This window comes from Neoarius graeffei, chromosome 12 (assembly GCF_027579695.1).
Source record: "Neoarius graeffei isolate fNeoGra1 chromosome 12, fNeoGra1.pri, whole genome shotgun sequence".
NCBI classification, from domain to species: domain Eukaryota; kingdom Metazoa; phylum Chordata; class Actinopteri; order Siluriformes; family Ariidae; genus Neoarius; species Neoarius graeffei.
Genome location: NC_083580.1, coordinates 36,333,383 through 36,356,263, shown reverse-complemented (window position 1 = coordinate 36,356,263; position 22,881 = coordinate 36,333,383). Strand labels below are relative to the sequence as shown.

At 42.9% G+C, this 22,881-nt stretch overlaps 1 protein-coding gene across 6 annotated transcripts in view; it reads right to left on the bottom strand.

Annotated features, from left to right (window-relative positions):
• Positions 1 to 283: 283 nt before the first annotated feature.
• The window catches only part of jakmip2 (janus kinase and microtubule interacting protein 2), a 601,961-nt gene continuing 579,363 nt past the window's right edge, over positions 284 to 22,881 (bottom strand). For 5 of the 6 annotated variants that reach the window (XM_060935818.1, XM_060935823.1, XM_060935821.1 and 2 more), the window contains 3 exons: positions 8,634 to 8,699; positions 4,572 to 4,643; positions 284 to 1,414 (listed from right to left, as the gene is read on the bottom strand). In XM_060935818.1, coding sequence (XP_060791801.1) covers positions 4,593 to 4,643; positions 8,634 to 8,699 — 117 coding nt within the window. In that variant the 3' untranslated portion in view covers positions 284 to 1,414; positions 4,572 to 4,592. Of the gene's footprint in view, positions 1,415 to 4,571; positions 4,644 to 8,633; positions 8,700 to 11,445; positions 11,969 to 22,881 lie in introns of those variants that run through there. The other variant, XM_060935822.1, reaches the window with a different exon arrangement.

The following is a 22,881-nucleotide window of genomic DNA, read 5'->3' as shown; positions in this document are numbered from 1 at the left end:
TGTGTGTGTATATATATATATATATATATATATATATATATATATATATATATATATATATATATATATATCTGTATATACATATACATATAAGGGGCTAAGAAGTATATTCTAACATAATGCATATCTTAATATGTAAACAGCTGAAATAATTACTGATAGTTTTGCATTATAAATGGCTTCTTTTTTGAATCTTTGGACAGAAATGTTCATGTTGAGAGACAAAGTTCTGTTACTCTAATTAAAAAAGGGAACCAATAAAGGAAAAGTGCTGCATCACTGCTGAAGAGGTATTTAGATTTTAATTAACCCAGGTATAGGTGTCCAATTGTCAAAAACATTTACAAGCACATTAGAATGAACTTCAAGGGTAGCTGGAACAAATTAATCCATACAAATCAGCTGAAGAAGCTTCTGCCTGTAGGATAATGTTTTTCCTCTGAAAGGGTAAAAAGGATGGGTTCCCATTACAGGTGGGGAGGAAGAAAACCTCTCCCGAGATAGCAGATGTAGGAAAAAATAAGTGAAGACAAATGTCTTTGCATTTCATTTGCACCTGTCACTACAGCAATCAATAAATTATAAACTGCTGAGAGATGCTCCTGCTCAAGCTGTCAAGAAAGGGGTGTATTCATAGTGGGAGGGAGGAGCACTAGAAGAAATGATTCTAACAAATGTACATAACAATTTATACCAAGTGATAATTTTTTACTAATACAATTTTGATTAATGACAGGGAAATGGTATATATGGGCTCATGGGCACAATAAGTAAATAGTACTTTTAATTGGAATTTCTGTCAGTTTCACCAATATTTTGAAGTGAACTGGTTTCTGAGGAACTGGACTGATTAGACTGAGCAATATGTTTGCAGTGAATGTAGTCTTTTGATCTCATTTCCCATTTCAGGCAGTGAAAATCTGTCCTTAGGAGTCCAGAGAACAAGGACCTGAGACAGGTGTCATAACTCCTGGGTGTTCATGAGTGTGAATAACATTGTCCATTCTTATGCATGTTTGTGTGGGTGGGAAGAAAAAAAAATACACGAGAGCATTGATAGGTTCTAACAGAGTCTGATGAAGGATGGAATTTCTGGTGTGAAAGAGGCAGTAGGCAGGTGGAATGGCAAATCCCCTGCATGGCAGAGATAAACAGTATAATCCTCCTCATCTTGGTTTGATTTACCTGCAGTTTGTTGACACAGTGTGTTAGTTCACGTTTTGTTATTTTGCCTGGTAATCCAAAGCTTCCTTACTTTGGAGGGCAAATCCATTGCAGGTACTATAAACCAGCACTACATTTCCAACACCACCTGCCCATAATAACAATAAAGGAAAATGGTCAGTAGTACAGTTCTAGTCTTCACAAGTGGAAAACGGCAGTTCCTCAGAAAATTTCTAGGTTGCCGCAGCACCTGCAAAAACAAAAGCCAAATAAATAAATAAATAAATAAATAAATAAAAATTGAGACTTCTGTCATACTTGTGCAACCCCTGGATGCTGTGTAAAATATAAATAAAAACATGATTTGCAAATCATGGAAACACTATTTCATTAAAACTAGTACAAAGACAACATACCAAATGCTGAAACTGAGAAAATTTTATTGTTTGAAAAATATGCTCATTTTGATGCCAGCAAAACACACACACAAAAAAAAGTTGGGACAGGGGCATGTTTACCACTGTGTTGCATCACCTCTTCTTTTTGCAATACTCTGTAAATGTCTGGGAACTGAGGAGATCAATTGCTATAATTTTGAAAGTGAAATGTTCCATTCTTGCCCGATATAGGATCTCAGCTGCTCAATAGTTCAGGGTCTCCTTTGTCATGTTTTTCGTTTCATTTCATAATGCACCAAATATTTTCAGTGGGTCTGTACTGCAGGAAGGCCAGTTTAATGCCCGCAATCTCTAACTTTCTATGGAGCCATGTAGCTGTAATCCATGCAGAATGCAGTTTGACATTGTCTTACTGAAATAAGCAAGGTCTTCCCTGAAAAAGACATAATCTGGATGGCAGAATATGTTGCTTGAAAACTTGTATACATCATTCAGCATTAATGGTGTCTCATCAGATGTGCAAGTTACACATGGCATGTGCACTAATGCCTCCTCATAGCATCTGCTTTCTTATACTGTGGATTTTTATATGGATTTTTTTTTTCATATTATGTACCATGTGAATAACATGTGATCCCCAAATTCTTTGCAGCAATTTAATGGTGAAAAACGTTATTCTTAATTTGTTGCACTATTTGCCCATGCAGTCTCTCAGAGTGGTGAACGCATCTTCATCTTTACTTCTAAGAGACTTACCCTCTCTGGGATGCTCTTTTTATTCCCAATCATGTTACTGACCTGTGGCCAATTAACTTAGTTTGGTGTAAGATGTTCTACCAGGCATATAGCATTACACAACTTTTCCTGTGCTAACTTTCTTGAAACATATTACTGGCATTACATTCAAAATGAGCAAATATTTTTTCAAAAAACAATACAATTTCTTGGATTGAACATTTGATATGTTGTCTTTGTATGATTTTCAATGAAATATAGGGTTTCCATGATTTGCAAATCAGTGCATTCTGTTTTTATTTTCATTTTACACAGCATCCCAACTTTTTTGCCAAGAGAGCTGTCATTAATTAATTGCTATAGAACATACAGTGCTGGTTACCAACAATACATCTCTATATTAAACTGACAGCTGAGACAAAACCATTAAACAGAGGATAATTTAAATGATGTTTGGTATGTATTGTATTAATATTCTTATTAAAATACAACCCCGATTTCAGAAAAGTTGGGACAAAGTACAAATTGTAAATAAAAACGGAATGCAATGATGTGGAAGTTTCAAAATTCCATATTTTATTCAGAATAGAACATAGATGACATATCAAATGTTTAAACTGAGAAAATGTATCATTTAAAGAGAAAAATTAGGTGATTTTAAATTTCATGACAACACATCTCAAAAAAGTTGGGACAAGGCCATGTTTACCACTGTGAGACATCCCCTTTTCTCTTTACAACAGTCTGTAAACATCTGGGGACTGAGGAGACAAGTTGCTCAAGTTTAGGGATAGGAATGTTAACCCATTCTTGTCTAATGTAGGATTCTAGTTGCTCAACTGTCTTAGGTCTTTTTTGTCGTATCTTCCGTTTTATGATGCGCCAAATGTTTTCTATGGGTGAAAGATCTGGACTGCAGGCTGGCCAGTTCAGTACCCGGACCCTTCTTCTACGCAGCCATGATGCTGTAATTGATGCAGTATGCGGTTTGGCATTGTCATGTTGGAAAATGCAAGGTCTTCCCTGAAAGAGACGTCGTCTAGATGGGAGCATATGTTGCTCTAGAACCTGGATATACCTTTCAGCATTGATGGTGTCTTTCCAGATGTGTAATCTGCCCATGCCACACGCACTAATGCAACCCCATACCATCAGAGATGCAGGCTTCTGAACTGACCGCTGATAACTTGGGTTGTCCTTCTCCTCTTTAGTCTGAATGACACGGCGTCCCTGATTTCCATAAAGAACTTCAAATTTTGATTTGTCTGACCACAGAACAGTTTTCCACTTTGCCACAGTCCATTTTAAATGAGCCTTGGCCCAGAGAAGACGTCTGCGCTTCTGGATCATGTTTAGATATGGCTTCTTCTTTGAACTATAGAGTTTTAGCTGGCAATGGCGGATGGCACGGTGAATTGTGTTCACAGATAATGTTCTCTGGAAATATTCCCGAGCCCATTTTGTGATTTCCAATACAGAAGCATGCCTGTATGTGATGCAATGCCGTCTAAGGGCCCGAAGATCACGGGCACCCAGTATGGTTTTCCGGCCTTGACCCTTACGCACAGAGATTCTTCCAGATTCTCTGAATCTTTTGATGATATTATGCACTGTAAATGATGATATGTTCAAACTCTTTGCAATTTTACACTGTCAAACTCCTTTCTCATATTGCTCCACTATTTGTCGGCGCAGAATTAGGGGGATTGGTGATCCTCTTCCCATCTTTACTTCTGAGAGCCGCTGCCACTCCAAGATACTCTTTTTATACCCAGTCATGTTAATGACCTATTGCCAATTGACCTAATGAGTTGCAATTTGGTCCTCCAGCTGTTCCTTTTTTGTACCTTTAACTTTTCCAGCCTCTTATTGCCCCTGTCCCAACTTTTTTGAGATGTTTTGCTGTCATGAAATTTCAAATGAGCCAATATTTGGCATGAAATTTCAAAATGTCTCACTTTCGACATTTGATATGTTGTCTATGTTCTATTGTGAATACAATATCAGTTTTTGAGATTTGTAAATTATTGCATTCCATTTTTATTTACAATTTGTACTTTGCCCCAACTTTTTTGGAATCAGGGTTGTAAATTAAATTACATTATGTACTGTATGGTTTTTTTTTTTTTTAAAAGTTTTCATAGTACATACACAACAACAGTATCTTCTCGAATTTTATCTTAATTTGATGAAAACATTGAAAAGAGCTAGGGAACCCGAGGTAATAACTGCAAAAGTGTCACATGCTGAGAGAAGTTGTGTGCGTCAACTCACCCCTGCAGCAGATGTCAGACATTATGGCCAAAGAATAAAGGCAAGAGAAAAAAAAAGAAACAAAAATAAAAACTGCAGAAGACCAAGAGAGTGGAACAGGGAGAGAAATAAGACAAAGACCATTAGTCAGCATGAGAGGATCAGTGTAAAAGTGTAATGCAGGCTCACAAAAACTTAAGGTCAAAGCTAAAAAAGCTCACATAACTTATTTTTTTTATCACTCGGTGTTTTCACAGTTATCACCTCATGGGTTTTAATTTAACTAGTACCTCTATTGGGACAACTTTTCAAATTGCATTCTTTCTGATTCAGAACCAATACATGACAATAACATAATTAATCCCATTGACTGGCAAACATTATGTTCCACTTCCTCTTAATATTGCAACATATTCTTTAAAAAATCTCTGGATTTCAGGTTTCTTCTCATTGTGCAATAAAATCAAATAAATGAACTCAACCCGATTCACCCATCCAGTTTTTTAAGAAATATCTGAAACAGTACCAGACAGATTTAAATCCTACAATCTCAGACAGGTTTAATTTTGTGTCACAAGGCAATATTAAATCTCACATTGCCATCGTTGATCAAGGTGCTTCACAAGGATTTGTTTTTGTTCCCATTATTTCTATGTTCCTGCCTAGTGTAAGCTAAGTTGGTTGAAACATTCTTGGAGCAAATGTAGCAATTGCAAGACTATTGCACCAACTTATGGTACTCTGAATTCTCAGTGTAGGTGTGAAATTAAATTCTAGACAGCATCTTTGATCATTTCTTTAAACATCAATTCATTTATCAAAGTGGCATGAACCTTCTGTTACACGTCAGCTTTTCCTAATAAACCTCTTCCATGATGATACCGCTCCAATGCACTTTAGTAGTGTGAACAACAGAAGCTGAATAGATTGGCACTGATGCATCTAGTCTAGTCAAATGGTATTAAATGTAACCTACAATGTCATTCCTTGCCCATACATTTATGAAATTAAATTTACTGTCTAAATTAAAAAAAAAAAAGTTAGGGTTTTTTGGGGTGATAGTGGGGGCATGGCCAAGCATCAGCTGTGGATGGAGAGAAGGCAGGTTGATCTGGCAGATAACGTGTGATGATTCTCACCTGGGTCTGATTATTGGGTGTCTACTCAGACCCCGTTTACATGTAGCCGGGTATCTATAAAAACGGATATTTATTTATGCGGTTGCACCCATCATTTACATGTAAACAGAGGTTTCAGTCACTGAAAACGGCTGCTTTCGAAAACTCCGGGCAAAGTGGAGATTTGTGAAAACTCCGTTTTCATGCCTGCGTGTAAATAGGGGAAAACTGAGTTTTCTCCGTGTTATGGGGAAAACAGAGTTTTAGCATTGTGATCTGACGGTCCCTCCTTCTTGGCTTTCAGATCTCTGGTTGGCTTTCTATTTGTTTGACATGTTTTTGACAGCCTTCCCTGGCTGTTTTTGAGCATTGTGTAAACGGAATTATTTTCTAGTACGGGGAGGAGAAGGTACCCATTTTCATAAATACCTAGCTACATGTAAACGAAGTATCAGTTATGTCTCTGTGTTTGCAGAGTCAGCAGTAACCAGAGAGAGAGAGAGAGAGAGAGAGAGAGCTAGACTTGAGCTAGACCTGAGCAATCCAAAGCTGTGTGCGCATGTGTCTAGTAAGACAAATTGCTGAAAATCAAAAGTGAACGAAAATAAGCTGCACCTTTTGAGTTGTCACAAGCCTGCCTCCCATCTCATAATTTCCCACAAACCATTAGCTTGTTACACTTATGTTTCTTCTATTAATTACCAAGTTAATTATGGGTTAGTCAATTGTAATGTGCATGAAGGGACACTGGCAGGTTTACTTAAGTAGCATGAGCTCCTTAGCTCCTGTTATTTTTATGGTGTCAATTAAACACACATATGTAAGACCAAGCACACACAGCTATGCTAGTTTTAACTTTGCTCAGCTAAACAAAAAATAAGCCCATACTATTCCTTTACTTCAATGGTGACACTGACTTCTACATACATACAGTGGTGCTTGAAAGTTTGTGAACCCTTCAGAATTTTCTATATTTCTGCATAAATATGACCTAAAACAACATCAGATTTTCACAAAAGTCCTAAAAATAGATAAAGAGAACCCAGTTAAACAAATGAGACAAAAATATTATACTTGGTCATTTATTTATTGAGGAAAACAATCCAATATTACATATCTGTGAGTGGCAAAAGTATGTGAACCTTTGCTTTCAGTATCTTGTGTGATCCCTTTGTGCAGCAATAACTGCAACTAAACATTTCCGGTAACTGTTGAGCAGTCCTGCACGCCAGCTTGGAGGAATTTTAGCCCATTCCTCCGTACAGAACAGCTTCAACTCTGGGATGTTGGTGGGTTTCCTCACATGACCTGCTCGCTTCAGGTCCTTTGACAACATTTCAATTGGATTAAGGTCAGGACTTTGACTTGGCCATTCCAAAACATTAACTTTATTCTTCTTTAACCATTCTTTGGTAGAAAGACTTGTGTACTTAGGGTTGTTGTCTTGCTGCATGACCCACCTTCTCTTGAGATTCAGTTCATGGACAGATGTCCTGACATTGTCCTTTAGAATTCACTGGTAGAATTCAGAATTCATTGTTCCATCAATGATGGCAAGCTATCCTGGCCCAGATACAGCAAAACAGGCCCAAACTTTGATGCTACCACCACCATGTTTCACAGATGGGATAAGGTTCTTATGCTGTGTTTTCCTTTCTCCAAACATAATGCTTCTCATTTAACCCAAAAAGTTCTATTTTGGTCTCATCCGCCCACAAAACATTTTTCCAATCGCCTTCTGGCTTGTCCATATGATCTTTAGGAAACTGTAGATGAGCAGCAATGTTCTTTTTGGAGAGCAGTGGCTTTCTCCTTGCAACATTGCCATGCACACCATTGTTGTTCAGTGTTCTCCTGATGGTGGACTCATGAACATTAACATTAGCCCATGTGAGAGAGGCCTTCAGTTGCTTAGAAGTTACCCTGGGGTCCTTTGTAACCTCATCAACTATTAGACGCCTTGCTCTTGGAATGATCTTTGTTGGTCGACCACTCCTGGGGAGGGTAATAATGGTCTCGAATTTCCTCCATTTGTACACAATCTGTCTGACTGTGGATTGGTGGAGTCCAAACTCTTTAGAGATGGTTTTGTAACCTTTTCCAGCCTGATGAGTATCAACAATGCTTTTTCTGAGGTCCTCAGAAATCTCCTTTGTTTGTGCCATGATACACTTCCACAAACGTGTTGTGAAGATCAGACTTTGATAGATCCCTGTTCTTTAAATAAAACAGGGTGCCTACTCATGCCTGATTGTCATCCCATTGATTGAAAACACGTCTCGTCTCATCTTCATCTGCTTATCCGGGGCCGGGTCATGGAGGCAGCAGTCTGAGCATGGAAGCCCAAACTTCCCTTTCCCCAGACACCTTGGCCAGCTCCTCGGGAAGAACACCGAGGCGTTCCCAGGCCAGCCGAGAGACATAGTCTCTCCAGCATGTCCTGGGTCTTCCCCGGGGCCTCCTCCCAGGGGGACATGCCTGGAACACCTCCCCAGGTGTTCACCCCAGGGGTGTGAAAACACCTGACTCTAATTTCACCTTCAAATGAACTGCTAATCCTAGAGGTTCACATATGTTGCCACTCACATATGTAATATTGGATCATTTTCCTCAATAAATAAATGACCAAGTATAATATTTTTGTCTCATTTGTTTAACTGAGTTCTCTTTATCTACTTCTAGGACTTGTGTGAAAATCTGATGTTGTTTTAGGTCATATTTATGCAGAAATATAGAAAATTCTAAAGGGTTCACAAACTTTCAAGCACCACTGTAGAGTTTAAATGCTTGATTCAATAATACTACCACCATAGTTAATGATTTAAGATAATGAACATGATCTCACCAGCATAAAGGTAATTAAGTCAATAATAAAGGTCAATTACTGCCAATGCTAGAATTGCCAGATGATGTATTCCTTTATCCAGTGGTAATGGACACATAGAATCATTGTAAATCATCTCACCTTTTCCTCCAGATCCTTAATTTGCCTTCTCTGAATATCTGTCTTATCCTCCAAGTCTCTTATTCTCTGTGATGAGAAAAAAAAATTACTTGTAGAAGAAACAGGTGTATACAATTAAGGCAATGTAAAGGTTTTTACTTGCATTTTGATGTCAGTGGTGCTTCATATTTAAGAATATACAACCATTAACAGGCACATAGTAATGCATGACAAGTCAAATAGCACAACTTTATTTTCTCAATTATCTACATTTCAAAACTAGTCAGTTCAGTAAGCTTATGTGTGTAACAAGGTTGCCATAGAATTGGACCCAGTGGAGTTTGGCCAGAGACAATCAGTGACGTGAACGTTGTGCTTAAAGAGAGATTGATCCCAGTTGTCAGGGTTAAAATAACAAGTACTCTAATGCACTGAGCTACCAGACAGCGTGGCGCGAGTGCTGGAAAGCCAGAGAGAAAAGGGAGAAGACAGAATGAAAGTGTGAGATAGTGCTTGATTACAAGGGTCCTCTCAGGCAGACATCACACTTAATGCTACAAAAGGCAAGGGAAAGAAAACAAAAAAGGGTTAATAATAAGTCACAGAAGACAAAACATTACTGACTGGGAGAAAAGGAAAGTGCAAGATGACCAGCTATTGGTTCACCAACTAACCTTGACTCAGAGTGGAATTTGAACTAAAGAGAGAAAAAGTGAGTGCGAGATGAGCAGCTACTCGGTCCACAAACTGATTTCAATACGGAAAGGATTCCTCTGCCCCTTTTTCCAACTAGAGAGAAGTTCTTTTTTCCCTGAAGACCTTTGCAACCACAGAACCAGAAAAATATACATTTTACCAGCCTCATCTAATCAGGAAACTCAGTGTGTCAGTATTTCACTTGTGTGTTTAAACAAGGGAGTCCCTCGTGCAAACAGGTGCGGTAAGACTGAACTGGCAGATAGGTGCTATAGTTGTCAAGGGACTACCCTGTTAGTGAAAGGTGGTTTGTGCCTCCCTCTGCTGGCACATATGGGTGGCATAGTTAACAAGTCTCTTGTCCATGTCCACGGCCCGACTTTGGGAGTGGACCTACCAAATCCATCCATACTCTCTTGAAGGGCACCCTGATGATGGGAATGGGGATGAGTGGCATGGGAACAGGCTTGGCTGGGGTGGTATGCTGGCCTTGAAGGCACCACTGGCAGAAGTTCTTTACCTCAGCTTCCATTCCTGGCCAGTGAAATTGGTCCCATAGTTTTGTGAAGGTGTTGCGGGCTCCCAGGTGGCCCCTGAGGGAATGTGAATGCAGAAGTTGCATGACCACATCAATTTTGGATAGGAACACCACCAGCAGGTCATAAGGTTTACCCCAGTGCTCGACAATTTTCTCTCCTCAGATAAGAAAATGCACCAGGTGCAGGGGATGCCCAGCTTGCTGGTCCTCACCCTCGACCAGACACACCTGTTTCTAACAGCATTTTAGCTGATCATCCTGCTTCTGCTCTGGCTTAGGCCAGTCGCAAAGGTTGCTGCTTCTTATCCAGGCCACTCCTCCTCCTGAAGGCAGGACAGCTGATTTCAAGCATCACCAGAGCAAGAGAATGGTAGGCCTGTTGGGCCTCCCTCATTAAACAAGGGCAACAGGACCCAAGCCCCATTCTCTTTGGCCTAGTTCCCCAGAGTGCAGTTTGCTTGAAGACATAGAGGCAAGGCAGTTTTATTTGTATTGTACATTTCAATGTGCTTTACAGAGGAAAAAAAAAACTAGATAGAACTCGATGCCAACGGCGTCGATGGGGATGCCTCCACCCGGTAGACTACACGCCTTATTAAGTTGTGATTTGGGGATGGACATTTGACCTCACAGTAATCGTGACCTGGTGAAATTACTTGTATCAGCCTTGGAGACATTGTGTTCACAAGGTTTTCGGACAGACATTTGACCTCACAGTGACCTTGACCTTAGACCTTTTGATCTCAAAATCTAATCAGTTTATCTTTGTCCCCAAATGCACAAATGGTGAAAGTTTGGTGAAATTCCTTTCATTCGCCTTGGAGATACTGTGTTCACAAGGTTTTCGGACAGACATTTGACCTCACAGTGACCTTGACCTTAGACCTTTTGATCTCAAAATCTAATCAGTTCATATTTGTCCCAAAGCACACAAATGGTGAAAGTTTGGTGAAATTCCTTCCATTAGCCTTTGAGATATCGCGTTCACAAGGTTTCGGGACGGACGCACGCGGACAGACATTTGACCTCACAGTGACCTTGACCTTAGACCTTTTGATCTCAAAATCTAATCAGTTTATCTGTGTCCCCAAATGCACAAATGGTGAAAATTTGGTGAAATTCCTTTCATCTGCCTTGGAGATATTGTGTTCACAAGGTTTGTGGACAGACATTTGACCTCACAGTGACCTTGACCTTAGACCTTTTGACCTCAAAATCTAATCAGTTCATGTTTGTCCAAAAGTGCACAAATGGTGAAAGTTTGGTGAAATTCCTTTCATTAGCCTTTGAGATATCGCATTCACAAGGTTTCGGGACAGACGGACGGACAGACGCTCGCACGGACAGACGGACAACCCGAAAACATAATGCCTCCTGCACCTTATGGTGGCGGAGGCATAAAAACCAGACCTCTAGTAAAATCACACATTTACAATAAACATTTAAAGGACAATGGAAACCTATGCATAGACGATGAAAAGCAAATAATAAAAACAAAATAATAAAAAACCTTTAGTAAGTAAGAGATAAGAATAAAAGATTAATGTAAGAATAAAGTTAAAAAAAGGCAATATTAGCTTTTTTTTGCCTTATAAGCCTAGGCTTATATGTGGTTGTGAGGGCTGAGCTTGCTGAGCAGTTTCTGGGCGTCCTGCTGGGGATCAGGGAGGTAGGGGAGGGGACAACCCTCATTGACTCTGATGTAATTTTTGTGTTGCTGCCTGGAGGCTGTGGGTCAGCTTGTGCATCATCTGGTGAAGGCTGGCCTCCAATAAGTGTTGATTTAGAGGCTCCATATGGTCAGGGGGAGTGTGGTTTGGAGTCTGTGTTCATGTCCACATTCTCCACCACTGTAGCGACAGACACCAACCCAGGAGCTGTACAAAAAAGTCAGTGCTCATTTATTTAGTGTTTAGGGAGAGGGAGAAAAGGGAAAGGTGCAGAAGGAGAGTGTCAAGGAGCTGGATTGTGTCTAGGAAGCATGTAGCTCAGCCAGCAGTGGGCAGCAGTTGAGGTGTCCCAGCCAGGAGTAGTCTTGAGCATCTTGCTGCAGCGTTCTGTCCAGAGCTCAGCGTGAGAAAGGTGTCAATCTCATGCTCATGAGTGGAGTTTACACACTGATCTGAAGAAAGAAAGAAAGAAAAAAGAGAGAGTCTTTTATATTCTCCTCAAGCTGCTGGAGGGTAGAAAGTGGTGCCTATTTAACTCACCACAGTTGTGTGAACCCCACCCTGTGGCCATGCACTCTCTGGCTGTCCAAAACAAGGAGGGTGCTGAAAGTTTGCTGTCATTTCAGCACTTGGAGAATGGAAGCATGAGGAACAATATTCTTTTTGGGTGGGGAAGACAGGAGCCTTCACCACACCATCAACAAGCCAAAAACTAGGAGTCTCATGCGACTAAGCTTTGCACAAAATGAAAAGTTTCTAGCACACAGGGCGCACTTCTAGTAGCAGCTTTGCATTTTGGCTTGACTTTGCAATTTAGCACAACTCTGAAATATTAAAGCAGGCATCCCTCAGCTTTGGCTTGCGCCCTTGCCCTTTATGCACCAAAATTCCTCCAGATTCCTCGAATCATTTAATGATGATATGCACCATAGAGGGTCAAGTATCCAAATCCCATCTTTATCTTTCTTTGAGAAATGTTGTATTTAAAAATTTCAATAATTTTCTCATGCAATTGTTGACAAACTGGAGATCCTCAGCCCATCTTTGCTCCTCAAATGTTAGGCCTTTCTGGGATGTGGATGTTGTACCAAATCCTGATTACAGTCACCTGTTTCAATCATATAATTATTTAATTATTTTGCCTCATTATTAGCCTTAAATTGCCCCAGTCCCAATTTTTTTGGAACGTGTTGCAAGCCAGAAATACAGGAATGTATGTACATTAACAAATGAAATGAATCTGGCCAGACAAAACATGAAATATCTTGGGTTCATACTGTCTGCAATGAAATATAACTCAAAGTAAATTAAAAAAAAATCACTGCTTTCTTTTTATTTACATTTTCCTTACTGTTACAACTTTTTTTCTGACTTGGGGTCGTATGTTATGTTCCTGAGTTTCTTTATTTTTTCTGCCCAGTAAAAGAGAAGCAAATCTGCTTCTCACATTGTCAAATTTACTCCACTCCCAGGAATATTCCTTGTTGTGGTCTGATTTGACTGAAAATCAATAGAGAGCATTCAGAAACTTTGCCAATCAGTGCAAAGCTCTCCAATCAATGCATTATTGCATAATGCAGGGATTGTGGCATCAGTCTGTCTCTAGAGACAATAGAGTACTGCAACTGTACCCTGGTGTTGGCCTCTTCAATCTGTGGGGTTGCAGCGTCTGCTGTGACTGCACAGACTGATCCTGGATCAGCAGGCTCTGTTGCAGTTTCTGCAAGTAAATTCAGCATGTGGTTTTGGAGGTGCCAGTACAGTCCTCTGCTGTCTGCACTTTCTCCTATTTACCCATCTCTCTGCTCTTTTTTCCTCGTTTTGCTGAATACCCTTCTTGACATTTGATCTCCAGATACTGCAATTGCTGGCTACAGTCTCCAGGTCAGCTGGGTTAATGTCACCTGCTCTCAGGTCATGTTTGCAGACATCTTTGTAGCAAAGGGCAGACCTTCCAACATGCCTGTAGTCAGTGGCAAGCTCACCATAGAGTATGTCCTTGGAGATCTGGCCGTCATCCATGTGCGCAACATGGCCTAGCCAGCACAGAGTGCTATATGAGCAGAGCAAACATGCTTGGAATGCCTGCATGGTCAAGGACATCCCTGTTTGTGACCTTGTCTTGCCATGTGATGCCCAAGAGCCTTCTCACGTTGTGCAAATAGAATGTGTTGAGTCTGTGCTCTTGGTGAGAGTAGAGGGTCCATGTTTCACTTCTGTAGAGCAGTGTGCTGAGCACATGCTTGGTACACCTGTATCTTGGTGTTGATGGTCAGCATAGAATTATCCCACAGCCTCTTTGACAGGCGAGACATGACTGATGCTGCTTTCCCAGTTCTTCTGTTGAGCTTGGCATCCAGGGAGAGGTGGCTAAAGATGTTGGAGCCAAGGTAGGTAAAGTCTTCCACTACCTCAAGAGTGTAGTCACCAATGGAGATGTTTGGGATGCTGCTCATGTCTTGGCCAGTATGTTTGTCTTCTTCAGGCTGATGGAAAGGCCAAATTCTTTGCATGCATGTGCAAAGCAGGTGACAAGTCATTGTAGCACTTCATAGGAGTGTGCAGTCAGTGCTGCATTATCAGCAAAGAGCATCTCTCTTATGAGGTCCTGCTGCACTTTGGTCTTAGCCCGGAGGCAGGCGAGGTTAAACAGGTTACCGTCACTTCTGGTATGGCTGTACACTCCATCCTCTGACTGGCTGAAGGGATAGGAGAGCAGCAGGGAGAAGATGATGCCAAAGAGTGTCAGAGCAAGCATGCAACCTTGCTTCACTCCACTCCTGATGCGGAACGGGTCCAAGGATGAACCATTGTACAGTATGATACCCTGCATGTCCTTGTGGAAGGAAGAAATCATCCTGAAGTGTTTGGGAGGACATCCGATCCTCTCATGAAGGTGAAGAGGCCTCTCCTGCTAACCAAATCAAAGGCCTTGGTCAAATCTATGAAAGTGATATACAGTGGTTGGCTCTGCTCCTGACACTTCTCTTGAAGTTGATGTAGGGTGATGATCATGTCAACAACTGATCTTTCAGCTCTGAACCCACACTGTGCCTCAGGATATACTCACTCAGTGAGCAACTGCAATCTGGAGAGAGCTATGTGGGCGAAGGCCTTCCCAACATTGCTGAGGAGGAAGATTCCACAGTAATTGTTGCAGTCGCTGCGGTCACCCTTGTTTTTATACAAGGTGACAATGTTGGCATCTCTCATGTCCTGGGGCACTGACCCTTCTTCCCAGCACTGAAGGAGGAGCTGGTGCAGGTGCTGGAGGAGAGCAGTCTCCTTTCCAACCTTGAGGACTTCAGGTGGGATGCCATCCTTTCCTGGAGCTTTGCCACAGGCAAGGGAGTCAATGGCCTTTTTAAGTTTTTCCTCAGAGGGTGGTTTGTCCAGATCCTCCATGATAGACAGGTAAGCAGTGCCTTCAACTACTAGGTGGGTGATGACATTCTCCCTTGAGTGCAGCTCCTGGTAGTGCTCTGCCCACCTCTCCATCTGTTTGCTCTGGTCTTTGATAATTTCACCAGCAGCAGACTTCAGTGGAGCAGCCTTACTGATCCATGGGCCAAAGGCTTTCTTAATGCCATTGTACATGTGACAGATATTGCCTCAGGCAGCGGCTAGCTGAATGTCACGGCAGAGTTTTAGTCAGTATTCATTGGCAACTGAACATTGTTTCTGGCCTTTCTCAGGGATACTGCATAATATATTATAATGCAGAAACACTTCTCAAATTAAGTGGCTAAAATCAGTTTATCTTGTTTATTAATTACATCCACACCAACGTCAACCATGTACCATGAACACTCAGGGTCTACAATCATGGCTGATGTGGACTTCAACTCCCAATGCTCATTGTAGATGCTCATGTGCTCTAACTCACCAGCATTCTAATTGTGCATAGCTGCCTCTCATCACTCACACACCACAGACTATAAAAGGACTCTTCATTCTCTCACCAATTGCAAAGCAATCGCTCAGTATATTCTTGTCTGACCTTGCCAAGCCATCATCACTGTGCCTGGTCTACCTTTTGAAATTTGACCTTAATTCTGTGTGCCTGGTTTCTGATTTCTGTATCTGCCTGTGATATTCTGTCTGCTGATCTCGCCTGTTTGTCCACACTGATTTGTGTCTGCTGTTTTGGATTTGTTTGCCTGCTCTAACATCCGGTAAACACGAAATCACATTCTGCATCCAAGTCTGTCTCTGTGTGTGCGCAACATCATCTTTCTTGAGACATGCTTTGGTACGCTGGGTATCAGAGTTTCATCAGTGACAAGTGTTATAATTCAATAATCAATGGACAAATAAATAATACTATAATAGTGATCTTTAATTAAAGAGCATATTTTTAAACAAATTATAACACATGATAACATAAGGTCTCAAACCATATAAAGTGTTTTAACATTAAAATCAGACTTCTGCCTGCAATATCCTAAGCAGCCTAGGACCCCCCCCGAAAGTCAGCCCAAGAATGCAAGTAGTCTCTTATTTTAAGACATTATGCAGGAGGAACAATAAGATCAGCATTTTAAGATCACCCAGTGATCCCAAATAAATAATCAACCTGTATTCTGGTAATACAGTGTATGCAGATAATTATGTTACACTAAAAAGTATAAAAGTTAGTCAGATATTTACTTAAAGGCCATGTAAAGCAGTAATACTGTATGTGTTCTGAATTTGTCACACCACAGAAAAACGTGTTATTAACCACCCAGCTAAATTTGAATGATTTTAAAATAAATAAATAAATAAATAAATAAATAAATAACCATGTAGGATTCAGATTCCAAAGGAGTTGGGATTCTGTGTAGAACATACATAACTTCAGTTGAATGTAATAGACAATATATTTAATGTCCAAACTGACAAACTTTTTTTTTTTTGTAAATATATCCTCATTTTGGATTTGATACCTCCAACACTTTCCAAAAAACTTGGGACAGGGGCATACTTACCACTGTTACATCACCTTTTCTTTTAACAATACTCAGTAAGTATTTGGAAAAAGAGGACACAAATTGCTGACGTTTTGAAATTGAAATACTTTCCCATTTTTGCTTCATATATGATTTCAGTTACTTAAAATTTAAGGGTCTCAATTGCCATATTTTATGCTTCATAATGTGCCAGACATTTTCAATGGGAGGCAGGCAGGCTATTTTAGGTACTGCACTATTTTACTATAAAGCCACACTGTTGTAACATGTGCAGAATGTGGCTTGGCATTGTCTTGCTGGAATAAGCAGGCATGTCCCTGAAAAAAAGAAATCGTCTGGATGGCAGCATACAGTGTCTTGCAAAAATATTCATCCCTCTTCGTGTTTGTTCTGTTTTGTTGGATTACAAGATGGAATTAAAATGGGTTTTTGGAAAGTTGGCACCATTTGATTTACACAGCATGCCTACCACTTTAAAGGTGCGAATTGTTGCTTTATTGTGACAAACAATAATTAAGATGAAAAAAAGAGAAATCTGGGCTGTGCATAGGTATTCACCCCCTTTCATATGAAACCCCTAAATAAGAGCTGGTCCAGTCACCCATCATCTATAGCCATTTATCCTTTCCTACAGGGTCGCAGGCAAGCTGGAGCCTATCCCAGCTAACTATGGGCGAGAGGTGGGGTACACCCTGGACAAGTTGCCAGATCATCACAGGGCTAACACATAGACAACCATTCACACTCACACCTATGGTCAATTTAGAGCCACCAATTAGCCTAACCTGCATGCCTTTGGACTGTGGGGGAAACCGGAGCACCTGGAGGAAACCCATGCAGACATGGGGAGAGCATGCAAACTCCACACAGAAAGGCCCTCATCAACCACTGGGCTTGAACCCAGGACCTTCTTGCTGTGAGGTGACAGTACTAACCACTACACCACCGTGTCACCCCTGGTCCAACCAATTCACTTCATATGTCACATAATTATTTCATTAAGATCCACCTGTGTGCAATCAAAGTGTCACATGATCTGTCACATGATGTCTGTACAAATCAACCTGTTCTGGAAGGACCCTGGCTCTGCAACATGATTAAGCAAGCAACATGAAAACCAAGGAGCACTCCAAACATGTCACAGACAAAATTGTGAAGTATGGCTCAGGGTTGGGTTATAAAAAAATATCCCTGTAGTAAGCCTTGATGTGGGAGGAGTACTAAAGCACGGCAGGCAGGAGATGATGTTCACACACTCTTATTTCTACAGCAATAGCTTTTCAGCTTCATATGTTTCACTCATTTCTCAGACACACACACACACACACACGTGTTCTGGTCGGGAGAGCTCTCTTCTCTTCACTCCCTCCCTCCTTTTCTACTCTCTGCAACAGACACAAACACACACAACATTAAATCGACAACAGGTGTATTGACTTTGCCACTCACTTTCCCTGACCCCGCCCTCCATTCACAAACTGACACTTGGCCATGCCCCCGCTGCCACATACCCCCACTGCCCAACTCAGGCTGGGTAGCCATCCAGCCTGCAGTGGACCCCCCCCAAGAGGACAGGAAGTCTGCCACCACCATCTGCACCCCTGGTCTGTGGACCACCTCGAATTTAAATGGCTGGAGGGTGAGATACCATCTGTACGTTGTCATCTTTCATGCGGTGGAGCCACTGGAGGGACATGTAATCTGAACAGAGGGTGAAAGGGCACCCCAGCAGGTAGTATCAGAGGATGAGGACCACCCACTTGATAGCCAAGCACTCTTTTACAATGGTGCTGTACTTACTCTCATGCATCGAGAGCTTGCAGCTGATGTATAGCATGGGACATTCCTCACCCTCCACTTCCTGGGACAAAACGGCCCCCAGCCCTCTGTCCAATGCATCTGTCTCCAAAATAAAAAGGAGAGAGAAGTCAGGGGAGTGTAAGACTGGCCCCCCACACAGTGCAGTTTTTACCCTGGTGAAAGCCTGTTGGCATTATTCCATCCATTGGACCGGATCTGGTGTTCCGTTTTTAGTGAGATTAGTCAACAGGCTGGTGACATCCGAATAATTAGGTATGAACCTATGATAGTAGCCAGCCAACCCCAGGAACTGTCTCACCCCCTTTTTGGTCTTGGGCCTCGAGCAGGCCACTATTGCTGCTGTCTTGTCAATTTGGGGACACACCTGCCCATGACCCAAGTGGAAACCCAGGTACCATCCTTCCACCTGCCCAATCGCACACTTTTTCGGGTTAGCTGTGAAACCTGCACGCCTCAGCGATTCTAGGACGGTCCTAAGGTGCTGCAGCCAGTCGCTATACACAATAATGTTGTCAAGGTATGCTGCTGCATAGGCAGCATGGGGACAGAGGATCTTGTCCATGAGCTGCTGGAATGTAGCAGGCCCCCCAAATAATCCAAAAGGAAGCATGACAAACTGGTGTAACTCAAACGGTGTGGAAAAGGCTGGGGTTTTTTCCTCAGGATAAAGGAGACAAGGGGATCTACCAATATCCCTTTGTTAAATCCAGCATTAAGTAAAAGTGAGCAGCACCTAACTGTTTGAGCAACTCATCAATGTGAGGCATTGGGTATGTGTCGAATTTAGACACCGTGTTGACTTTCTTTAGTCCACACAGAACTGGACCGACCCATCAGCCTTGGGGACCAGGACCACAGGGCTGCTTCAGTCACTGTGTGACTCCTTGATTATGCCCATTTCGAGCATGGCCTTGAGTTTGTCCTGAACCACCTTTTTTTTGTGTTCGGGTAAGCGGTAAGGGCGGCTACGCACCACCACTCCCAGGGGTGTTTCAATGTGGTGCTCTATGAGGTGGGTGCAGCCGGGAAGGGGTGAGAACATGTTGGAAAACTCCTCTTGCAACCTGACAACCTCTGTGAGCTGGGCCGATGAGAGGTGGTCTCCACAAGGGACCGGAGTGGCTTGAATGGTTGCTTTTGTTGTTTTTACCTCTGGCCCCAGCTCCGCCCTCTCCAGAACTACCAATGCCAATGCCACAGGGACCCCCTCATTCCAATGTTTTAATAGGTTGAGGTGGTATATTTGCAGTGCCCTGCCCCTATCCATTTGCCTCACCTCATAGTCGACATCCCCAATTTGCCATGTGACCTTGAAGGGCCTTTGCCACTTGGCAACTAATTTGGAGCACAACCTGGGCAGTAAAACGAGTACTTTGTCTCCCGGCGTGAACTTCCTAAGGTGCGTGCCCCTGTCGTACAGCCGGGTTTGACGTTCTTGTGCCTACCGTAAGTTCTCCTGGGTTAGGTGCGTGAGGGTGTGAAACTTTGCGGTCCAGAACATATTGAATTTTGTTCTTACTAGATGAAAGTCCCTCCTCCCAATTTTCCCGCAGCACGTCTAAAATGCTGTGAGACTTTCACCCATGTAATAATTCAAATGAGGAAAATCCAGTGGAGGCTTGTGGGATCTCTCGTACTGTGAATAACAGGGGCTCTTACCATTTATCCCAATTACGTGCATCCTCACTTACAAATTTCTGAATTAAATTTGAGTGTCTGATTAACCTGCTCTACTAAACCATCCGTTTGTGGGTGATAAACACTGGTGCAGATAGATTTAATCCCCAACAACTCATACAACTCACGCAGTGTGAGTGACATAAATGCAGTGCCTTGGTCTATCAGGATTTCTTTTGGAATCCTGACCCAGGAGATAACACGGAAGAGTGCTTCCACAATACTGCATGTGGAGATATTGCAGAGAGGCACCGCTTTCGGATATTACATTGCATAGTCCACCAGAACTAAAATAAAGTGATATCTTTGTGCTGACTGATCTAATGGCCCAACGAGATCCATGCCAATTCTCTCGAAGGGAGTCTCGATTAGAGGGAGGGGGTGCAAAGGTGCCTTTGGAGTGGCCACGGGATTTACTAATTGGCATTCGTGGCATTCCACATACCACCGACGAATGTCCCCGCAAATCCCTGGTCAATAGAACTGGGCCATTATTTGGGCCAGTGTCTTATCCTGCCCCAAGCGTCCGGCCATGGGATTAAAGTGAGCCTCATTGAACATGAGTTCCCTATGGCTCTTAGGGATTAATAACTGCGTTAGCTGTTCACCAGTTTGAGTGTCCTGCGTCACTCAACACAACCTATCTTTAATAATAGCAAAATATGGGAAAGCAGGCATTACATTTGGCTGGAGAGTTTGACCATCGATTACTCTCACTTGGTCAAACGCATGATGCAGAGTCTCGTCTTGTGACTGCTCTAATGGGAAATCCTTGAGGGAATCCCTGAGAAAGGGAGGAGAGGCGAGCTGCTCCTCACTCCTCGTATTGCCCTGATGCGGTGCTGATGTAGACGGCTCTGTGACAGCTTCCCCAGTCAATGCCGCACTGGGATCTCCCTGTGACATACTAATTCAGGACCCACCCTTCACTATGTGTTCCATCAATCCTTTAAACCCTGGCCAATCAGTTCCCAAAATCAGAGAGTGGGTGAGACAAGTATTAACCACCACCTTTATTCTATGCTTTTCCCCTCGAAATAGAATGTGGATGGACACTAATAGGTAGTTGGGAACATCTCCATGCACACACAAAACCTTCACCACTTGTGCCTCACCTTGCACCAGGCTTTGGTGGATTGAGGTCCAATTACAGCCGGAATCCACCAATGCATGATACATATCCCCTTGCACACTAACCAATATATGCTACGCTCCGGCCTGCTTGGGGGTGGTCTCTGGTGTGTCAGGGATCTGGACCACTGCTCCCACTTCCATCGCGGAGCATTTACTTTGGAGATGTCCCAGCTCCCCACAGGGCCAGCACACTGGCCCAGGCTTCTCCTCTGCACCAGTGTTATGGGCGTCACTCACCTGAGGGGGAGAAGACACAGACATGGAAGGGGAAGACAGGAGGACACCACAGGTGCGATGGGCCATCTGGGGGGGTGCTGGCCCATGCCTCTGCAGTGGGGGAAACAGGGCGGGGAAAGGAAGAAGAGAGGGGAGGGGAAGGAAAGAAGGGGGAAAGAAAGGGGGGGAAGGAGAGAGAAACAGAGAAGAAATGACACATCCGCCTGCTGTCATAACTGCCACCAGATGGTCCTCCACCAACTCGATGGCTTTTTCCAGTGATGCTGGGTGATGACACTGGACCAACGCTGCTATTCCTTCCAGAAGTCACGTGATGAACTGTTCCAGTGTCACCAGGTTGATGATTCCATCGGCATCACGGTTGTCTGCCCTCAGCCACTGCCTGCGGGCCTCCCGGAGCTGTTGGCTGAATGTGAATGGCCAGTCGACCTCCTCCAGTGTAATCATCCAGAAGTGCTGATGATGTTGTTCCAGGGAGTGGCTGATGCACTGCAGGATGGCTCGCTTCAAGTCGGTGTACACAAGCCGGCTGTCGGCGGGGAGCTGTTGTGCGGTGAGCTGCGCCTTGCCAGTCAATAGTGGGAGTAGGCGTGCTGTGCACTGCTTGACCGGCCACCCCCACACTTTGGCCGTATGCTCAAAGAGCACCATGAAGGCTTCTGGATGGTCATGAGGACCCATCTTTGTAAGGGTGATGTGGGGAGGGTCCACTGCAGTGGTGGTCGAGGACCCCGCTGATGTGAGCAGGTGCCGGAACACCTGACGATCTTCCTCAAGGCTTCAAAGCATCTCTTCCCCTCCTTTTGGAGGGCAATCAGTGTTTGATGCTAGTTTTGTTGGGCAGTTGCAAGGGCATGGATAAGGTCCTTGAATGGGGAGGACTCTATGGATGGTTCCCTTCAGTATTGCCCGGGTTTCGGCATCACTGTAGTAAGCCCTGATGTGGGAGGAGTACTGAAGTATGGCAGGCAGGAGATGATGATGTTCACAAACACTTTCTGCAGTGATAGTTTTTCAGCTTCATACATTTCACTCATTACTCACTCACTCACACACACACACACACACACACACACACACACACACACACACACACACACACACACACACACGTTCTGGTCAGGAGAGCTCTCTTCTCTTCACTCTCTCCCTCCTTTTCTACTCTCTGCTGTCACTGCAACAGACACACACACACAACATTAATCAACAACAGGTGTATTGACTTTGCCACTCACCTTCCCTGACCCCGCCCTCCATTCACAAATTGAAGCTTGGCCATGGCCCCATTTAGCCTGGGAAATCCCATGCTGCTTTGCACAATCGTTCCGATCTGAAAAGACAGCATGGAAACTATGGTCTAAAGGCTTGCCTGAGTTAGGGAGCCAATCAGAGAGTGGGGAGGGGTGGAAAGACGGTGACGTGTACTACTCGACAAACGGAAGCTTGTAGTTTATTTGGGACTGTTTACGGATCACATTTAACATGGCGGCGAGCGATACGAACCAAACTTTCGATCAAGCTTTAGACACTGTTCTGAATTAGTC